At 46.4% G+C, this 18,701-nt stretch overlaps 1 protein-coding gene across 3 annotated transcripts in view; it reads left to right on the forward strand.

Annotated features, from left to right (window-relative positions):
* The first annotated feature begins 731 nt into the window (after window positions 1-731).
* The window catches only part of PLEKHM3 (pleckstrin homology domain containing M3), a 91,507-nt gene continuing 73,537 nt past the window's right edge, over window positions 732-18,701 (forward strand). Inside the window, exons 1-3 of one of the 3 annotated variants that reach the window (XM_069860838.1) lie at window positions 732-861; window positions 6,271-6,403; window positions 11,310-12,172. In XM_069860838.1, the coding sequence (XP_069716939.1) occupies window positions 11,569-12,172 (604 nt within the window). In that variant the 5' untranslated portion in view covers window positions 732-861; window positions 6,271-6,403; window positions 11,310-11,568. Of the gene's footprint in view, window positions 862-6,270; window positions 6,404-8,898; window positions 8,985-11,309; window positions 12,173-18,701 lie in introns of those variants that run through there. The other 2 variants (XM_069860841.1, XM_069860840.1) reach the window with 2 other exon arrangements.

Raw genomic sequence — 18,701 nt, forward strand, 5'->3', positions numbered from 1 at the left:
TAGGAAAAAAATTTTCATGGACAAGGTCATTGGTCAGTGGAACAGGCTGCCCAGGGAGGTGGTTGAGTCACCTCCCCTGGAGGTGTTTAAGGCACGGGTGGACGAGGTGCTAAGAGGAATGGTTTAGTGTTTGACAGGAATGGTTGGACTCGATGATCCGGTGGGTCTCTTCCAACCTGGTGATTCTATGATTCTATGAACAGCCGTGTCTTCTGTGATCACCTCTGCTTGCAGCCTTTCCCCATCTCAAATGCAAGGTCAAGCAGAGCTGGAGCCAGGTCCAAATTAGCAGCGTTTTGGCTGTTGTGAAGTTCATAATAACATTAAAATTAGACCTTGGAAAGTAACAGAATGCGTGTAAGATTTCCGTGAACGTTTATCCACGTGCCTGTGAGTGGGCAATCCATTCTGTCCCAGCTCCTGTCTGGCTGCACAGGATCGATGGGGATCGCTCCCTCGCGTTGCCCAGGCTGATAAAGAACGCTCGCTTTCTAAAGCTCCAAAACGAGTCACGGAGAGATGATTTGCCCGCATTTCGGTGTCGGGAGCCCATGGAGCTGCCCACGAACGGAGCCGGAGGGGCTGGCGGCTGCCGCTCTGCGCGGCTCCCGGCCCCGCGCTGGGGTGGAACCTTGTTTCGGCGGCGCGGTTTCCCGCGGCGGCCGGGCCGTGTTTGCGGCGGACGCGGGGCGCGGCAGGTGAGGCTCCCCGCATGGCGGCGGGGAGGGGGCGGCGGCGCCTCCGCTGCGGAGCGAGAGTCCCAGCGCGGCTGGGGGGCGCCTCCTGACCTCAGCCGGGCCCGGCGGGAGCGGGTGTCCGTGGGGAACGTGTGCTGCCCGAGCACCGGCACGGCGCTGCCAGGTGAGAGCCTAGAGTCATAGAACCACAGAATGGTTTGGGTTGGAAGGGACCTTAAAGATCGTGCAGCCCACCCCCTGCCGTGGGCAGGGACACCGCCCACCAGCCCAGGCTGCCCAAGGCCTTGAACACCTCCCGGGACGGGGCAGCCACAGCTTCCCTGGGCAACCTGGGCCAGCGCCTCACCGCTCTCATTGTGAAGAAATTCCTCCTTATATCTAGTCTAAATCCGCTCCTCTCCAGTTTATACCCGTTGCCTCTCGTCCTGTCACCACAAGCCTTTGTAAACAGCCCGTCCCCAGCTTTCTTGTAGCCCCTTCAGGTACTGGAAGGCCACTATAGGATCTCCCCAGAGCCTTCTCTTCTCCAGGCTGAACAACCCCAACTCTCTCAGCCTGTCCTAATACAGGAGGTGCTCCAGCCCTCACATCATCCTTTTAGCCCTCCTCTGGACCCATCCAAGAGCTCCATGTCCTCATTTTGAGGATTCCAGAACTGGAAATAATACTCCAGATGAGGTCTCACAAGAGAGGCACAGAAGGGCAGGAAGATGAGATTAGGTGACTTGCTCCTGATCCGTTTTCTCTACTGCCAGCGGGGCCAGGTGTGGCCCTGATCCTGCAGAGATTTACAGACAAACCTAATTGTAGGCGCTGCATAATGCCATCAAGCAACTATGAAAAGTCATACTATGTAAGAATAAGAAAGTACCCAAATCTTAGTAGGATGAATGCTCACATGCTTTAAGCAGCAATAATTTTCATCTTGGTGCTTTCAAGCCTTGTTTATCCAAAATTAGTGAATTTAAACCTAGGATTTAAAAAAAGAAAAGGAAACGTAAAATGTGAAACAGGGCACTACATAGCGGAATGAAGAATCTCATCAGGCTATAGTAGCTCAATACATGATTCCTGCAGAACCTTTTTAGACTGAAGTCATGTTATCTGTAAACATTTCGGTTTCAGCAAATGTTCTGAGCTTTCTGTTGGGCTTTTGCTGAGAACTTCAGTAATAAAGTTGTAGTTCAGTTTAGAAGAGAGGAAGCATTTGTGCTGAGTAGTGACATGACTTTTTGGCAGTACCTGTGGTTACAACCAGCCTGCAGGGTCAGGGGTGGTGGCAGGGCAGCTGGCGCTTGAGAGCAGGGTTGTTGCGGTAGTTTGCCAAATTTTATCATTGTTTGGATCATTGCTTCTTTGCTTCCCCTGCCCCTCTTCCCCTGATGATTAATGTGCCAAACCGCTGTGGTTGTGGCTGTTTGAAAGACAAGAGGAGGGCTTAGTTTGAGGCTGAAAACGAGTTTGTTATTAAACGCTGATTTTTCATCAGTGTCCGTATTCAACCACTAATAGTTATGGTAACTCCAGGTCCACTGCACAAAGGCTTGTACTGTCCCAGCTGAGCAACTTGGGTACCACGTTAAAGAGAGGAGTTGGCTACAGCTACAGATTGAGGCTACTCAGAAGGCTGCATGCTGCACAGATTTGGATGTCAAGTCTATTTTCTTATGGCTGTGTGACGATTTCAGGGAGGGAACGTATCCTGTGTTCTTGCAGGAGCTGCTGTGTTTTTTACCCTCCTTCTGGCCGCTGGGGTGATGGCAGATGTTATTCCCAGCTGTGGGGTTTTACTGGGCTTTGCTGGAGCCTGATTGTTGCTTCCTACTTCTACTCAAAGCAACTACTCTGCAGAGCTAAGTAAAAATTAATTGTGTAGTCTGGCATAGATGGTAGAGGGTTTAGTTATACTGCTATTTATACTAGCTAGGTCTTTATCTAGAAAGGTCCCAAGGTATCTTACTGTCCCCGAGTCCTTCTTATAAGGAGGTAAATGTCTTCATCTGGCAGACCTCCTTCTGTTTGTCCTTCAGTACTTAAGTGCAGCCACCTGTGGGTGCAGCAGGACATTGCTGCACAAAAGAGCTGAGAGCTCAACAGCATGATTTCCAGCAGTCTCAGTAAATAAGTCCTGGTGGAACAACATCCCTGAGAATGAAGTGTGCCCTTTATTTCTGTTGAGAACTCGTGAGGTCAAACTGCCCTAATTTTTCATCTTTTTTTTTTATAAAAACCAAAGTCAAGCTTTTAAGATAAGGCCTGGCAGTCTTTCCCTTCAGTGTAACTCTAGAAAGTGCGGAGTGAGGAGATATTTATGAATTTCAGTTTGCATTAACCAGAAATGTTTATTTTTTAAAAGAAAGTTTTCTCTCACCTGGCATATACAAAGTTTCTCCACATCCTAGCAGGAGACAAGCTGGTACGTTGTGGCAGATACAGGTAGAAATATTAGACTGAGTCATATGTTGTTCATTGTTTATTGAATGTCCAGTTCAATCACATTTCCTCCTGTACTGGGTGAGGATTTTATCACCCCTCTCTGGTACCCTTTTCCCATCTCTGTGCTGAGCTCAGGAGGTAACAGGCTCTTTTGTATTGTCTGTCTGCTGTGCAGAACAGGCAGGAATTCTTGTAGTCAAAGAGCAGCATGTAAAATGCAGGTTATACCACTTTAAACAAACCTGTACACACAAAGCAAATGAACCCAAGCATAGAAATTATTCCTCCTCCCTTGGGTTGTTTTTTGGGACTACAGTTATGTTAAGATCACATATCTGTGCCTCAGGCCAAGTCATGGCACTGCTTCCTTCCATTTGTCCACGTGGAGTTTGTGCCTGAAGTGTCACTTTGGAGAGTTTGTCTGGATGATCTCCAGGGCAGCGCTAGGACTCGGAGAGCCTCTGTTCCCCTGTGCCTGATATCCTTCACTGCGAGGTCAGCCAGCACGGACGTTGAAGGGGCCGATGGGTTTGGCCTGCAGCCTGGGCTGTGTGTCACCATCAGCTCACTCCCCTCTGCTCAGCCTGCTTTGCTTTCTGTTCATTTCCTTGCTGAGTGTCCTTTATCCTTTCCGGAGTCTCAGTCCGGCTACTGAGATGGTTACTCATCCACGGGAAGTGATACAGCCCCTCATTACTGGGAGGTGCTCCCCAGCCAACAGGGATGTGTGTCAGATGGCTGCTAGGCAAAGGAGTCAGAGATAAGATCTCAGAGAACCTATCACGTTCAGTGTTCACATTCAGTCTCCAAAAGAAAAGTTCTCTGTGGTCTATCCACCTACACTGCTGGGTCCACCTCACCCTCTGGACCCGCTTTGTTTAGGTGCTGCAGGCTCTTGTGTGCTTTTCAGCTTAGAGTTTTAATTACTGTTTCCGAAGGTCAGTTAAAATTAGTGTATACTGTGTTTATATATTGTTTATTATTGTTCATCACTGTGTGCTCGTCACTGGATGAGCTGTTCTGTAACCGCTGTGTTCATTCCCCAAGAGGAGAGGATGCCTGGGGAGCTTCCTTGTAAAAGGCACTAGGTCAGATCTGCAGCCAGGGAAAATCTGTGCTTCACAGCGTGAGGCACATGTATGGTCTTTAAGGGTCTGCTTCCCCTCACAGGATGTGGCATTTGACATCTTTCTTCATTTCATCTTTTCTTGTTTGGTTTCTTTTTATTTTGTTTTGTTGTTTTGTTTGCTGTAGCATGGAAGAGATCTGTGGTCTTCTAGCTGGACTGCAATTAGGCACCACGTTAATTGCAGCTGTTCCTGCTCTTTGCTGCTCCCTGGTTCCAGCAAACAGGATGTGGGAGCTCTCCTTCAGTGATAAATGTTGGCAGGCGATTTCATCTTTAAAGGGCAACGAGACTATAGCAAACGGGGGAGGGTTGCAATTTGAAGATGGTTATGCTTACACTCAGTTATCCTCTCTACAGCCCTATAGCCGAACATTCCTGACCAGAAAGCCTTTTTCACCAGTTTTTCTGAGGTTTTCCTGAATGTTGTCAGTGGATTTGTGCAGGAATATCAGTCAAAAGGTATCTATGTCAGTCATTTTAAAGTTGGGATAGTCTGAACATTTTAAGTGATTGATTTCTCACTTGTGTGTTGGGGAAAGAGGCTTTTGAAGAAGGGCTTCAAAAATGTGATCTAAAGACAATTATCCAGGCCATGTTGAACCAACCATTGACCATCATATGGCAGCCTCTTTGAAAATGTGATCCCTTGTTGCATACAAAAAAAAATCTTGTAGTATTACCTTCTTTGTGAGGCACTATACGTTTCATCCTGACATTTAAACAATTAATCAAACAAGCTTGTATGCTGTGTTGCTCACTCGCTGTACACAGCCGTAGATCACCTGGGGTTTGGAATCACTTGGGGAGAAGTCTTGCCTTGTGCCAAGGGAACAAAATACAGCCAGGATACAAGAAAATATGCTGGTTTGCACAGGGACAGAGTCCCAGCTGACAGTTGCTCTTTGCTATCATCCTTTATGAAATTAGGGGCAGTTATCAGTTGCCTTTCCAAACTGAGTATGAGGCAGGAATGGAGTTTTCAGTTGCTGCTTGGAGAACTGGCCGCAGTACACATGGGGTTTGTAACTGCCAGGAGTGCAAGGATTTTGACCCAGGAATACTGTGGTTACATGTGGATGGCACACAGCGCAGTGGATCTGACGGGGGGCATTGTATGCTGAGGCTCCAACCACAGCAGCTATGATACTGTGCTTCCTGCATAGCTGAGGGGGAGCGGGCTTTTGGCTGGGAGAGAAACCTCAACACCATTGTGTTTGGAAAGAGCTTCTGGTCAGAACAAGGTGGAGAATGTTTGCTGAATAAGCCTTGCTGTACTGTAAATAAGAAAAAGCATCATCTGCCATCTAGTTAGAGCAGGGGGTGCTGGTAAGGGGGCACTCTGCAATACCTTGCTTTGTGCTGCCACTGTCAGTCTCCATGTTTTGTGCAGGCATTCTGTGCCAGCAATGCATAGAAGCTCGTAGGCAATGGTAAAGATTTTGTGTGTGACAGTCAGCTATCTGTGCATCCTTGTTCTCTCTTCTACCCATTCACGTGTGCGCACCTGACAAGTACAGCTTCTTAACTAAGAGGTAACACCTAAGTTTTCCCAGCTTTTTTTAGGGATTCTTCGTGGCAGAGTGTGGTCTTCAGGGACTGTGATTGACCTGAGTGTCTCCTATTTAGATTCTGGGCCATCCTTGGCTGATGGGACCCACCAAGCTTGTCAGAAATCCTGGTAGCAGCAAAACCTGTAGGCCGTCGTTGTTCAGTGTGCCACTGGAAGACATTCAGGCTGAGGGTGCTCAGACTGACAAGCAGAAAGGCTCGTTAGTTACTAGCTGCTCCAGCCCCAGTGGGTTGTATTCAAGGAGGTTGTACATCCATCTTTTCTTCAGGTGACCTGTTGTTCAGACTGGGCTTGTTACAGCCCAGAAACTGGACTGTAGTGGCCCAGGCCTGCAACATACCAGAAATAAGGGTCCGTGAGGCAGCTTGAATTTGCTGTGCTACCAGACTGTTACCCAATTGAAAGAATGTTTCTCTCTGTTTTCTTTATTGCCATAGGTGTTTCAGCTCACAGTTGCAATGCAACACCAGATAAGCAGAGCTGATTCCCGCAGCAGGTTTCAGGGTGCTGAGAAGGGGATAGGACAGCTCTCCAGTGGCTGAGGCGCCCCTGCTCTCTATTTGCATACAGGTAACTTGTAAAACTCCTCTTGTGCTCTTGAGATAAAATTCTCAGAAACACTCAAATCTTTGCCAGGAATTGGAGCCTAAGAGTCACTTGGAATCAATGAGACTTGGAGGACTTGAAACAGTATTACCCTCCTTTTGCTGTCTTTTGCTGTCTGGGAGCTCCTCTCATTTATGTGTTTCCTCCTGAGTACATTGCTTGTGCACATCATTGATTGTTCTCTCTCCAAATATGAGAGAAAGGGGGAACACCTTATTTATCTATTGTGTATCACTGATTGTTTTATCCATCTCTATTACCTGTTCACTGACGAGGAGGTCCTGTGAGCATCAAAACCGACGAGACTGCTTAACAAGTTGTGTGGTGCCTTGTATTCCTCCTTCCTGCGTTCCCTGTCTGCTTCATGATGTTTTCAGATCCATCTCACACTAACCACTTGTGCTGTGGCTAATTTGAAGAGACCCACCTGGTGGCAATAGCCTTCTAAACGGGGTAAAGGACTAAGTTTTGCCTGCTTTTCACTTGGCAGGAGGGTGAGCTTGGGCCTGTTTCTATTCCAGTGTTACACAATAGTACAAGAACTTCACCTTTAAGGACACTACTGCTCTCTCACACTTAGTTGAAGTTACCTGTACAGTTCAAAAGAAAGAGAGGCATGGAAAAGAGCTGGCAGATAGTTAGGATGGTGGCACAACCCCTTTTTCCTTTGAATCATAGAATCATAGAATCACCAGGTTGGAAGAGACCTACTGCATCATCGAGTCCAACCATTCCTGTCAAACACTAAACCATGCCCCTCAGCACTTCATCCACCTGTGCCTTAAACACCTCCAGGGAAGGTGACTCAACCACCACCCTGGGCAGCCTCTGCCAGTGCCCAATGACCCTTTCTGTGAAAAATTTTTTCCTAATGTCCAGCCTAAACCTCCTCTGGCGGAGCTTGAGGCCATTCTCTCTTGTCCTGTCCCCTGTCACTTGGGAGAAGAGGCCAGCACCCTCCTCTCCAGCACCTCCTTTCAGGTAGTTGTACAGAGCAGTAAGGTCTCCCCTCAGCCTCTTCTTCTCCAAGCTAAACAACCCCAGCTCTCTCAGCTGTTCCTCATAAGGCCTGTGGAAACCTAACTTAAAGTTGTTCCTTTTACATATACTTTTCCTGTGGATTGGTGAGCTAAATTAATATCTTTGGTCACTGGTTCCTAAATCCTTACTGGCTCTATCTTTCTCTCCTTCCTGAGCCACAGTGGATGGTCCTTAACATAATGTGTATGCTAGGGGTACGCACTGAGTGCCTGCTGTGGTGATGGGTGTCACCTGCGAGTTGCTTCCTGCCCTTGCCTCTTCTGTGCTTTTTCACTATTGCTATGCAATAACTGGATATTTTCCCTGGCTTGTGGGGATCCAGAAACAGAGATCAGGCAGTTAAATGATCTCTTCGAGTGTATGTTCCTTGGCATTCATTGTCCATGATTTTTCTTTGTTGTCAGACTGTGCTGGCACCTAGGTTAAGTCCTTGTGGCTTCTCTAAGGGAAGTAATCTTGACTAAGCCAAACTTCTGTGTCCTGCATAGCAAGACCAGCAATCCTTGCTGTTTACCTCAGCCATATGAGTAATGTGGCTACTGTAAACTCAGGGTATTAAAGGCTTTGCTCATGTTGTAAGTTCACATTCATTATCTGACTGCTCCACATTGATGGACGAAAGCTGTATCTGCACTAGACAGACAGAAAAGCATGTTTTTCAGCTGCTGCAATCCCTGCATCCTCCAGTTTTTGCGAAGTATAGTGCACCATGTTCTTTCACTTATTTTCAGAAAGGCTAGTTTCTGGGGGCCTGGATGAGCTGTTAAGTTTCTGTTTCTAATAACGTATCCTTGCTTACAGTTGCCTGTAGCTTTGGCAGTCTTCAATAGTTTTGGCTGATGCTTCTCTCTTCCTCTTCTATTCACTGCTTTAGGCTTTCAGGTGTTTCTGAGAAACAATGCATAAGACAATGGATTTCATAGTAATTTAAAAGGATTTCATAGTATCCTATTGTTTGCCTTTTTCCCCCTTTCATGTGAAGGAATTGATTTCCACTGTTTTCCTTCCAGGAGGTTCTGATGGAGCTTTACTGCCATATTAGAGGTTGCTTTCATTTGGCATCAATTTTATGCAGAAGTCTGGATTAAATTTTGTTGAGTGCCAACTGTCAGAAAATGCCAAATCATGTTTCTGAAGGATATGTGGTTGCAGAATCCCCGTGCTAGTGGGAATTACTGGCACAACTCTTTCTTTGATCTAAGGAGATTCTTGGTGGTGTAGGAAGGGGGGGTGAGCTTGCCACCACTGAGGTTGAGGTAATTTTTATTGAGCAGGGCAAACAGTAGTTTGGAAGGTATGAGTGCTGTAATTTGCACCCTGTGATGCAGGGCCCTGTCATCTTCTCATGACCTTGTGATTCAGGATCTTACTGGATATGTGGTCAGTTTGTAGTTTGTCATCACCATACTTGGCTTCATGACACTGGATAGCTCTGCTCTCACAGGATCCAGAGATACATGCAGCCACACGAAGCCTCCAGCATTTAAAAATGAACCTGTTAAATGTAAGTGTCAATTTCTCCTTCCTTGCTTTCCATGTTTCCTAATGATTTAAAACAAAGAACAGAGCAACATTGCTTTTGCTACCACCAAAGTGCTTCACTGGCGTGTCACAAGCCCTTCTGGAGTGATGGTTGCTCCAGTCCCTTGAGCAAAAGCAAGGCTGCATTCCCTGCTGTGTTCACCACTGTGAAATCGTCTCCTTGTATGGGCCAGCCTGTGGCTTTCAGTGTTGGCGTGTGATGGTGTAGTGCTGGTTTTGTTCAAGTCAATGCCTGTTGCAGTTTTGAAACTTCAAAATATCATTCTTGCTTTAAAGACATCCTGTAGGAGGATATAGGATAAGTGGACAGGTTGCACCACATCTCGTCTCTTAGCCTGTTCCTGGAGCTCCCAGGCTCTAAGGTACCAGGGAGCAGAATGCTGTTCAGGGTTGCTGGCAGGAATGAGCTTCAAGAGTGAACTCCTTGCTGCATTAAGTTGACAGTGCAGATGTGCCCTGGATAACTTTATTTCCCATTGCTGTCAACTGGCACAGTTGCACAGACTCTGTTCCCTTACTGTTCTGATTTGAATCCATGTTCAGCCCTCTGGTTGTGGTTCTGGCTCTTAACTTCAGTGTCTTACTCTACATTTACTTGTTGAAGTTGGTCCTGGTCCTGGTTCACTATGAAGCTAGTGAGATGAATCCTCGCAAAGAGATAAGGTGAGACGATCCCAGTGTAAAGACTGAAGTTTCCAGAGTTTTAGATGTGATTATTTGTTGCAGAGATCATGGTCTGAACCGTTTATTTGTTAGGAGGGAGGGTGAGCTGCTGCTTTTGAACACAGCTATGTTGTGGGTGGCCATAACTGAAGCAAGGATGGGAGGAAGCCAGCAGATGATTGTGGAGGGGGTGGATTTGTGCTACAGGATGCCGTGCCCCCTTCTTGGGGGGCTGCTGGCCTCCTCCTTTCTTCCTCTGTTTTGCTATAAGAAAGGGTTCCAGTTTAAACGGCTTCATAAAGTTAGGCAAATTGACTGGTCTGGATTTAAAAAAACCCACAACCCTTAGATAGAAGCATTATCTGTGTTTGATGCTGTTTAATAGATGTTTTTCCCTGCTAAGTGTAAATCTTCGTGGGTCCTGGAAGCACTTCAGCAGCATTCACAAGCTAATGAGCTGCTAATTATCAGCCCTGCCCAGGCTAATTAGTTCTGTTAAGAGTGTATTAATCTAGGCAGAACTCTGAGCTAATGAAGCTTTGCTTCTTCTAGGACTTGAGCTGATTTGGTCACAACTGGGACGTAGATCTCTGACTTTGGGTTGTTCTGCCTGTAGAGGCTGTAGGTACCATGATTTCTCTTGGCAGCCATGAGAGCTGTTCTCCCACTAGCACAAATATCCGGTCTCCAGGTCCGGAAAGCTTGCAGGCATTTGACTGGTTTCCCCAATCTAAACATGCCTACGGTGCTCTTCCCTCAAGCGTGGCAGCACGGTGGATGGAGCTTCAAGAGGAGAGATTAGAAGGCAGCAGGCTTGGTGCAGCAGAAGTCAGCAATGAGATATCACTTATTGCACCACAGTGAGTAGAAACTCCCTTCCTCCTCACAGGCATGAGTTCAGGTGGGTCAGTACAGCTCTTCAGCTGTTCTAGCCTTAAAGCCCTCCACTATCCTGCAGATTTGTGGTGGTGTAGAATATGGTACGTTTTGTTTTGCTGGTAGGATGCTTTGTCTTTCTGGGGCTTAGGTTGCCACATGGTTTTGCTTAAGTTCCCAGCAGTGTTCTAGAAAGAAACTCTTATGTGCAGTGCTCTGCAGCAGTCTTAATAGCATTAATATATTAGGCAATATCACAGTTCTGTTTATGCAGACACGTAGGGAAAGTACCTGCTATAAAACTCATGGTAGTCTCCTAAAATTGAGAGTACAAGCAATGTGGAAGAAAAAGGCAAACTATTTGAGGATGGCTGGCCTATTTTACTAATGCTTCATTTCTCAGCTTTCTCTTATGGCTCCATGGGTACCTGTACTAAGCCTTCCCTAGGTGTGCATTTGTGATGTTAGTACCACCTCTCAGTGCAGCTTTCCAAAGCTTGATTAACGAATGGCATCCTCTGTCTGGTGCCCCATCCTGCTCTCAGCAGGTCCCGGTTCAAGAAGTGATAATACGCAGAGTTCACATACAATGAAAAACAAAACACCAAAGGGGTTCTTTGTACAAATAGTGTTGGTGCCAAATGAAGGAGAAAGTAAAATCAAGAGGACTGTGAAAGGAGTGGTGTGATTAAATATATTTATCTGGGAAAAGGCCCTTGCTGATGTGATGTTTTGCTTTGCTTTACAGGTACTGCCTGTCGCTATGAGCTCATTTCCTAGAGGGACGGTAGCCTACTTGATTGATGGATGTTAAGTCTCCCATCTGAAGACGGGTTGATTCGGTTCCTTTCCACCACTAAGGACTGTGGTTGGTGAATGTATTTGCCCTACCATCTCTTAAGTTAATGTTCTGCCAAGGACATATGTGAAGCTGCTCTTTCCCTGGATGTTGGTGTGGTATCTTCCTAAGGCATCGTGCTACCTTGGGCACACCTGCAGCGTAGGATATGGAGGCTCTTGAAGTTGATGACATTAGCCCTGCCTTGGAAGTGACTGAAGACTTTTTCAATAGTTTTGATACTAAGCTTGAAAAGATTGTGCAGCCCTCTGAGGTGTACGGTGTACAGGAGGTCCCCGAACTGGTTGGGCACGAGGTATTTGATCAGATAACAGAGAGCAGGAATCTGAGGAACGTTGCATCCTTAGCCAAAAGTAGCCTCATCTGGGATCACTGCAAAAATGGCCTCTTGGAAACCAAAGCTCAGACAGCATTCCCTGCCAAAGACCAGCGTGTGGTGCAGAGGGGAACAGCTGCTGATGGCCTCGCTTGGGCAGGGGAAGGGGAGACAGCAGCTTTTAACATCTTTAATATCTGTCAACGGAGGAGAGACAGGCCTCGCTCAGTGAATGACATCCTGGTGCAGAATGAGGAAGCCTCCACATTCAAGCCAGGACACAACAGGTCACGCTCTGATATCAGCCACGTAAACTGGGGAGTGGTCTTCACAGGCAACTCCCTGCAGCAGCCACTTGCGCCTGGTCAGGGCAATAACTGCACTCTGCTCTCTTACCTGGCGTTAACCAAGGCAGGGGACATCCAAGGAAACACAGGTTTGTGTGCTGCTTTACTGCTCCTGTTGATATGAGGACTTTGCTGTTTGTTTTTAGTACGTACTTTGAAAGAGGAGCCAGGTGTTTACAAAAACCAAACAATCCCCCCCAAAAACCAGCTGTGAGGTAGCTCTTAAGATGATATAAATCAGCATGGCTCTGTTGTCTTTTATATAGCTGTCTGTTTCCCTGCCTAAGGATCAGTTTTTACACCCATCTTGACTTCTGTTCCTTTTGTTGTTTGAAAAACTAAGCTTGTTTTACTTTTTGCTTCTATTGTGTTCAGTTTGACTCAGGAAAAAATAATTTGTTTATTATGTTTTTTGCATTATTTCCTTACTTGATTTTCCCTAACTAAAAAAAACTTAGAATGCGAATGCTATTAGGAGAATGGCAAACCCAAACGAAGACAGTTTTCTTAAAGAGAAGCCATTAAAAAGAGGATATACAAAGCTTTACTGTGAGGCCCGAGGTCTCTGCTCTGTTTCTTTAAGAAATGCTGGTTATTCAGTCCATAAACAATTAACAAAAACTCAAGTGTGCAATTTGTGCTTGTCAATATTAAGGCATCTCTGCCAGCTTTGTATGGAGTACAGGAAATCTTGTTATCAGATTGAGGCAGGCGTCTCTAGTGAGCCATATGAAATGATGTGTCAGCAAGTGATACTTTCTCCTTTTCCTTTCTTAAACATTTCGCTGGAAAAGGTTGCGCTCAGGGCTTTGGAAACACTGAACCAGTGTCTCCATCCCCGTGATTTATTTTGTAGATGCCAGAAGTAAACTGGGTACTTATGGAAAAGAAAAGCAGTTAGTGCCACAAAGGTTTTATAATCTAAACAAAGGCAAGACTTCACAAAGGAATTTAAAAATCAAAATGTTGTGAAAGAGTGGGGTGGGGTGTGTAGGGAAATGGCTCCTGTTAGGAACGGGTTGCCTGTTCAGGTTTAAAATAAGCCTTTTGGCTTAGGTTTTCCACGTAAGTCATCTTTTTTTGGAACGTGAAAAGCAGATGCCCAGTTGTTTGTGTTTGTGTATGTGTGCATATATAAATATATGTAATATGTAGTATATATGTATATGTGTGTGTGTCTGTATATATTTTACTCTGTAAAGATGTGTCAGGACCTGATGTGCAAAGGGGCTGGTGCAAAAGCCACTAGCTTTCATCCATCTTGTTTTCTTTTTTCCTTTACTGAAAAGAAAAACATTATTGGAGAAGAGGAGGCTGAGGGGAGTCCTTATTGTTCTCTACAACTACCGAAAAGGAGGTAGCAGAGAGGTGGGTGTTGGTTTCTTCTCCCAAGCTGTAGGTGATAGGACAACAGCGAATGTCTTCAAGCTGCGTCTGGGAAAGTTTAGATTGGACATTAGGAAAAATTTCTTCACAGAAGGGCTTATCAGGCGCTGGCAGAGGCTGCCCAGGGAGGTGGTTGATTCACCATCCCTGGAGGTGTTTAAAAGGCGGATAGATGAGGTGCTTGGGGCCAAGATTTAGTAGTAGACAGGTACAGTTGGAATTGATCTCAAAGCTTTTTTCCAACCTAGTGATTTTATTGAATCTATGATACATACAAACCTGAAGGTTAGTGTGTTATATTGTTCCATAGTTGCTGTATCCAAAAGAAGGGTGTTCTTGGTTTACAAAGGCAAGTATACCCACTGTTGTTTCAATTTAGGGAGATATATTGCTTCCCACAGAGTGGGGTCACTGTTCAGTGTCCTTCCCTGTGTTTTTGTTCTCCAGGTTGTGGAACAGGTCATCTTTAGTGCTGTCACCCAGCACACGCAAGACAACCTGGTGATTGGGCCCAGTCAGCATGGGCAGGTCCTGCCAAACTAACCTGCTCTGCTTCTATAACAAAGTTGCCTACTTAATGGATGAGGGAAAGTCTGTGGATGTAGTGCACTTGGACGTCAGTAAAGCCTCTGACACCATTTCTCACAGTATTCTGCTTGAGAAAGTGGCTGCCATTGGCCTGGACAGGCGCACCCTCCATTGGGTAAAAGCTGGATGGATGGCCAGACCCAAAGAGTCGTGGTAAATGGAGCTAAATCCAGCTGGAGGCCAGTCACAAGTGGAGTTCCCCAGGGCTCCATGCTGGGTCCAGTTCTGTTCAATATCTTTATCAATGACCTGGATGAGGGGATTGAGTGTAGACTCAGTAAGTTTGCAGATGGCACTAAGCTGAGTGGAAGTGTGGATCTGCTGGAGGGTAGGGAGGCTCTGCAAAGGGATCTGAACAGGCTGGATCAATGGGCGGTGACCAACGGGATGAGGTTCAACAAGACCAAGTGCCGAGTCCTGCACCTGGGACACAACAACCCTGTGCAGTGCTACAGGCTAGGGCAGGAGGGGCTGGAAAGGTGCCTGGCAGAGAAGGACCTGGGGGTGTTGGTCGACAGCAGCTGAACATGAGCCAGCAGTGGCCCAGGGGGCCAAGAACACCAATAGCACCTCGGCTTGTATCAGAAACGGCACAGCCAGCAGGACCAGGGGAGTGATTGTCCCCCTGTACACAGCATCAGTGAGGCTGCACCTCGAATCTTGTGTTCAGTTTTGGGCCACTCACTACAAGAAGGACATTGAGGGGCTGGAGCGTGTCCAGAGAAGGACAATGAAGCTCGTGAAGAGGCCGGAGTACAAGCCTTAGGAGGAGTGTCTGAGAGAGCTGAGTTTGTTTAGCCTGGAGAAGAGGAGGCTGAGGGGAGACCTTATCACTGTGTACAGCTACCTGAAAGGAGGTTGTAGTGAGGTGGGTGTTGGTCTCTTCTCCCAAGTGACAGGCGATAGTATGACAGGGAATGGCCTCAAGCTGCACCAGGGGAGGTTCAGATTGGACATTGGGAAAAACTGCTTCACTGAAAGGGCAGTGGCAGAGGCTGCCCAGGGAGGTGGTGTAGTCAACATCCCTGGGGGAATTTAGAAAATGGGTGGATGACGGATATTGTTTAGTAGCGGATGAGTACAGTTGGACTTGATGATCTCAAAGGTCTTTTCCAACTAAGCAATTCTATGATTCCCTTGGAAGGTATGCAGAACAGGAACGCATCAAGAAGCCTGGAGGCAGAGCTCTCAGTTTCTGTCAGTTGTATCCTGGGCATCTCCTGAGCTTTGCTTAGCGTGAAATACCTTTATATGCCCACAGAAACAATGTTAAAATCTAGGCATTAAAGGTCAGTACACGTCTCCTTGTAGTGTTTTAAGCTTATTCTTTTTGGCCCAATTTCCCCATGCGACCCTTGGAAAAAGTAGAGAGTTCTGTTACTTAGACTGTTTATAGTAAGAAATACCTAAGGCATCCTGTATTTAAAGACTTGCTCGTGTATTTATTTAGTGAGGGTTGTTTCAAACTGCTACTGGAACCCCAGACTGCAAGAAGCAAGCTGCCGATTCAGCTGATGCTGAGCAGCATAGTCTGAGGCTGAAGAGGTCTCCCTTCTCTCAGTCCAGGAATTAAGTGACAGCAAGAGTATGTTGGGGCACACTCTAATGTGTTGCACCTCTCTCTGGAGTGAATCAAATTACATTCCCCTCTCTCTCACACATGATGCAATGGTTCATGAAAGGAAGCAAAATGAAAAATGGAAACGATGTAGGTTTTTCTTTTTTGGCAAACAAATAAATGCTATTAGGAACTGTAGTGCTGGGACACCACTGCTTTCCAAGTCAGGGACTGTGTTTTGCAGTGTCTTCCACCTCCTGGATGTGAGCCTGTGCACTTTCAGAAGCTGAGCTGTCTGCAGTGTTGTTCTCCTTCAAACCTGGATCTCACTTCAGCTGTTCCAGTCCACTTTGCAAGATGACAGACCCCAGGGATATGCACCAACCCTCCAGAAGCCCTAAAAGGGCTTTGCTGTATCCATTGTTAAGTCTGTAGCAGGATTTTAAACCAGTGTCTACAACAGCTTGATAGAAAACTTTCCATGATATAACCACGAGAGGAAGACAAGAAACATGCTCTGTGAACAGCTAAATCCAACGGTGGGATTCCTGAAACTAGGTTGTGTCAAAGATTTAGTCACCCCCTCACAGTGTGTAGTACCCAACGAGTACTGCTTTAGCAGTGGCAGTAGGATTCAGTGGCCCCCTTACCAGCCTCTCAGCAGGCACTTGTGCTGTTTAAATGCAGTTAATGCAATGAAGTTTTTCTCCATACAGAAAAAAAGTGAACAAACTGTGTTACAGTGCGATATCCTCTTTATTATTTCTTGTTAAACAGTTTGTAATTGTAAGTTATAACTGTGAAGACATCCTATCTATAAAGTAGTTTTGTAAAGCATAGCATTCGTAAGAAAACCAAAAATTGACAGGTTTCCTTATAGTACATCCATTCCTCAAATTCTCTATGGTACTGGGAACAAATCCCATTGCTGTGCTCAGTGGTCCCAGAAGTGTAGGTCTCTTCAAAACAGCGTTTTGCAGAAGAGACTTGTTATGGTCAAGTTCTGGGATCTTAGAGGTGAACCAAGCAAGGAAAGGAAGTGGATTGGTAAGAGTGGCTGAAGAACTTCTCCCAGAACTCACCTGTAGCCCAGCAGCAGTCAGTACCTCCACGGTGCTCAGCCTGTGCTTTTTCTGTTGCTTTTTGCAGAGGGGTAGGACGTTTGTCAGTGCTTGGTGCGTGCCCTCCAGGAGCCTTTCTGCATGGAATATTTGTAGGCAGTGAGAAAGGAGAGCTGTGCTCTGAAAATGCACTCTTTTAGCCTGATCCCTTAACCTGTTCTGTTCAGCTGCTATGCAGGTTTTAGAAGGTAGCCATGGTGTCTCTTTCCTCTGTCACAGAGTTTGCTGCTGCTGTGAGCCGAACTGAAAAGGGAAAGCAAAAGCAAGAATGTTGCAGGTACATGTATCTGGGACTGGTAATTATCCTCCATGAGAGACCAAAAAAGGTATTTTAACATTGGCTAAAAGCTGCTTCAGTGATTGAAGGAGTTATAGTTCATAGGAGCATCCCTTTCCAGGTCTTTAATACAGATTAAACATTACAAGATATGTATGATATGGACGAGATACTGAGAGCAACTTCATGCACTCTTGTCAGTCCTCATTGCAGTGGAGGACTTCCCTCTGGAGCCTGCAGAGGTCTCCCAGTCCTCCGAGTACTGAGCTGCTCCATAGATTAACTTAACAATTTGTTTTTCCTTATCTTCATAGTATATTTGTTGCTGTGAGCTTATCTGTTCCTGCTGCTTGCTTTTTTATAATGCAAATAAAATGAAACTGGATCTTTTCCATGTGCTTTGAAAGAAAAGGATCTGAAATGAAGCTGTGCCTTTTGCAGCAGCATTTCCTTAGGCCCGTTGGCAAAACAGCCAGCGTGCTAGGAGGGAGCACTGTCTGTGCCATGGAGCGGTGTCAAGCGGTAAGTGGAGCTACCAAAGACGGAAGCTGTAAGCAAATTCAAGGCAGGCTTTTGTATTTCTGAGCACGTGGCCTGGCAAACAAAAGGAGAATTCTCCTTCTGTAGTATCCGGCAAAAGCTTGCTTAGATTGTTAAAATGCAAGCGTGTGAGCAGTTATCTTTGATAGTCATGTGGACGTTTTCATTCAAACACAGCCACTCCCAAGAGAGTGGGTGCTGTAGTACCTTTCCCAGGCAGCCGTTTTGTTTGCCTACCGTGCCTGTGAGCTTGGGTGACTCCAGAGCTGTCATCACACTGAGCACCTGCACGCTGACAAACTGCCCTTCCTGCTGGCACCTTGTGCCCCTCTCCCACAAGCAGCTGTGGAGACACTCGGGCAGCCCCGTTACTTTTGACAGTATGTTCATGTCAGGCAGCTGAGCCTCTGGGGTGTTCACAGCCCTGTGGCATGGTAAAACACATACCAGAGAAAGGTGACTGCCTCAAAACTGGCCAACAGGCCCAAATTCAGCTGTGTCTGATCAAGGTCAGGATTTCACCTCTTTCTTACATCTGACTGATATAAAAAAAAAAAAATACTTCCCCCCCCTCCAGTCTCTTCAAATCTTTTTATCTGGCCAGGAGCCTAGTCATCATTTGGGATGCTTTAAAGGTACGATCTTAGACTCAGATTTTGTGCAGGGGATATTTCAAGAGGTGTTTGGGCCCCTCTTCATATAGCTGTTGTACATATGACATACTTTTCTAGTGTGGTTTTGTGGAGGTGAGACTTCTACATCTGTATTTGTGAGCAGTGATTCACAGGCTGGGATCTGAGGAGTCATTTTACCGTGATTTTTTCTGTTATTCTGGTGGCCACACAGACTTTGTCAGGATGTTTTCTTTGTTTGCCAGGCATCCTCACCTTCGGCAGCAGTACTGGTGGCTGGTACTAGCTCTGTGCCTGTGATGTTGCCTCGTGCAGCATTTAAGCCATGAGCATGTTGGTGGTGGTGGCTCACAGAGCAGCACACACCAGTGCCATCAATTGCCACCGTTTGTGTCCTCCTCAGACAGGGAGGAGCTGCAAAGACAGCTAGCTGGCAAAAGCAGGGTGCTGCTGCAGAGGTGGAGGCTGTCAGAGATCCTGAGAGGTTTGAAACACTGGAGGTGTGGCATACAGCCT

Source organism: Phaenicophaeus curvirostris, chromosome 7, assembly GCF_032191515.1.
Source record: "Phaenicophaeus curvirostris isolate KB17595 chromosome 7, BPBGC_Pcur_1.0, whole genome shotgun sequence".
Classification (NCBI taxonomy): domain Eukaryota; kingdom Metazoa; phylum Chordata; class Aves; order Cuculiformes; family Cuculidae; genus Phaenicophaeus; species Phaenicophaeus curvirostris.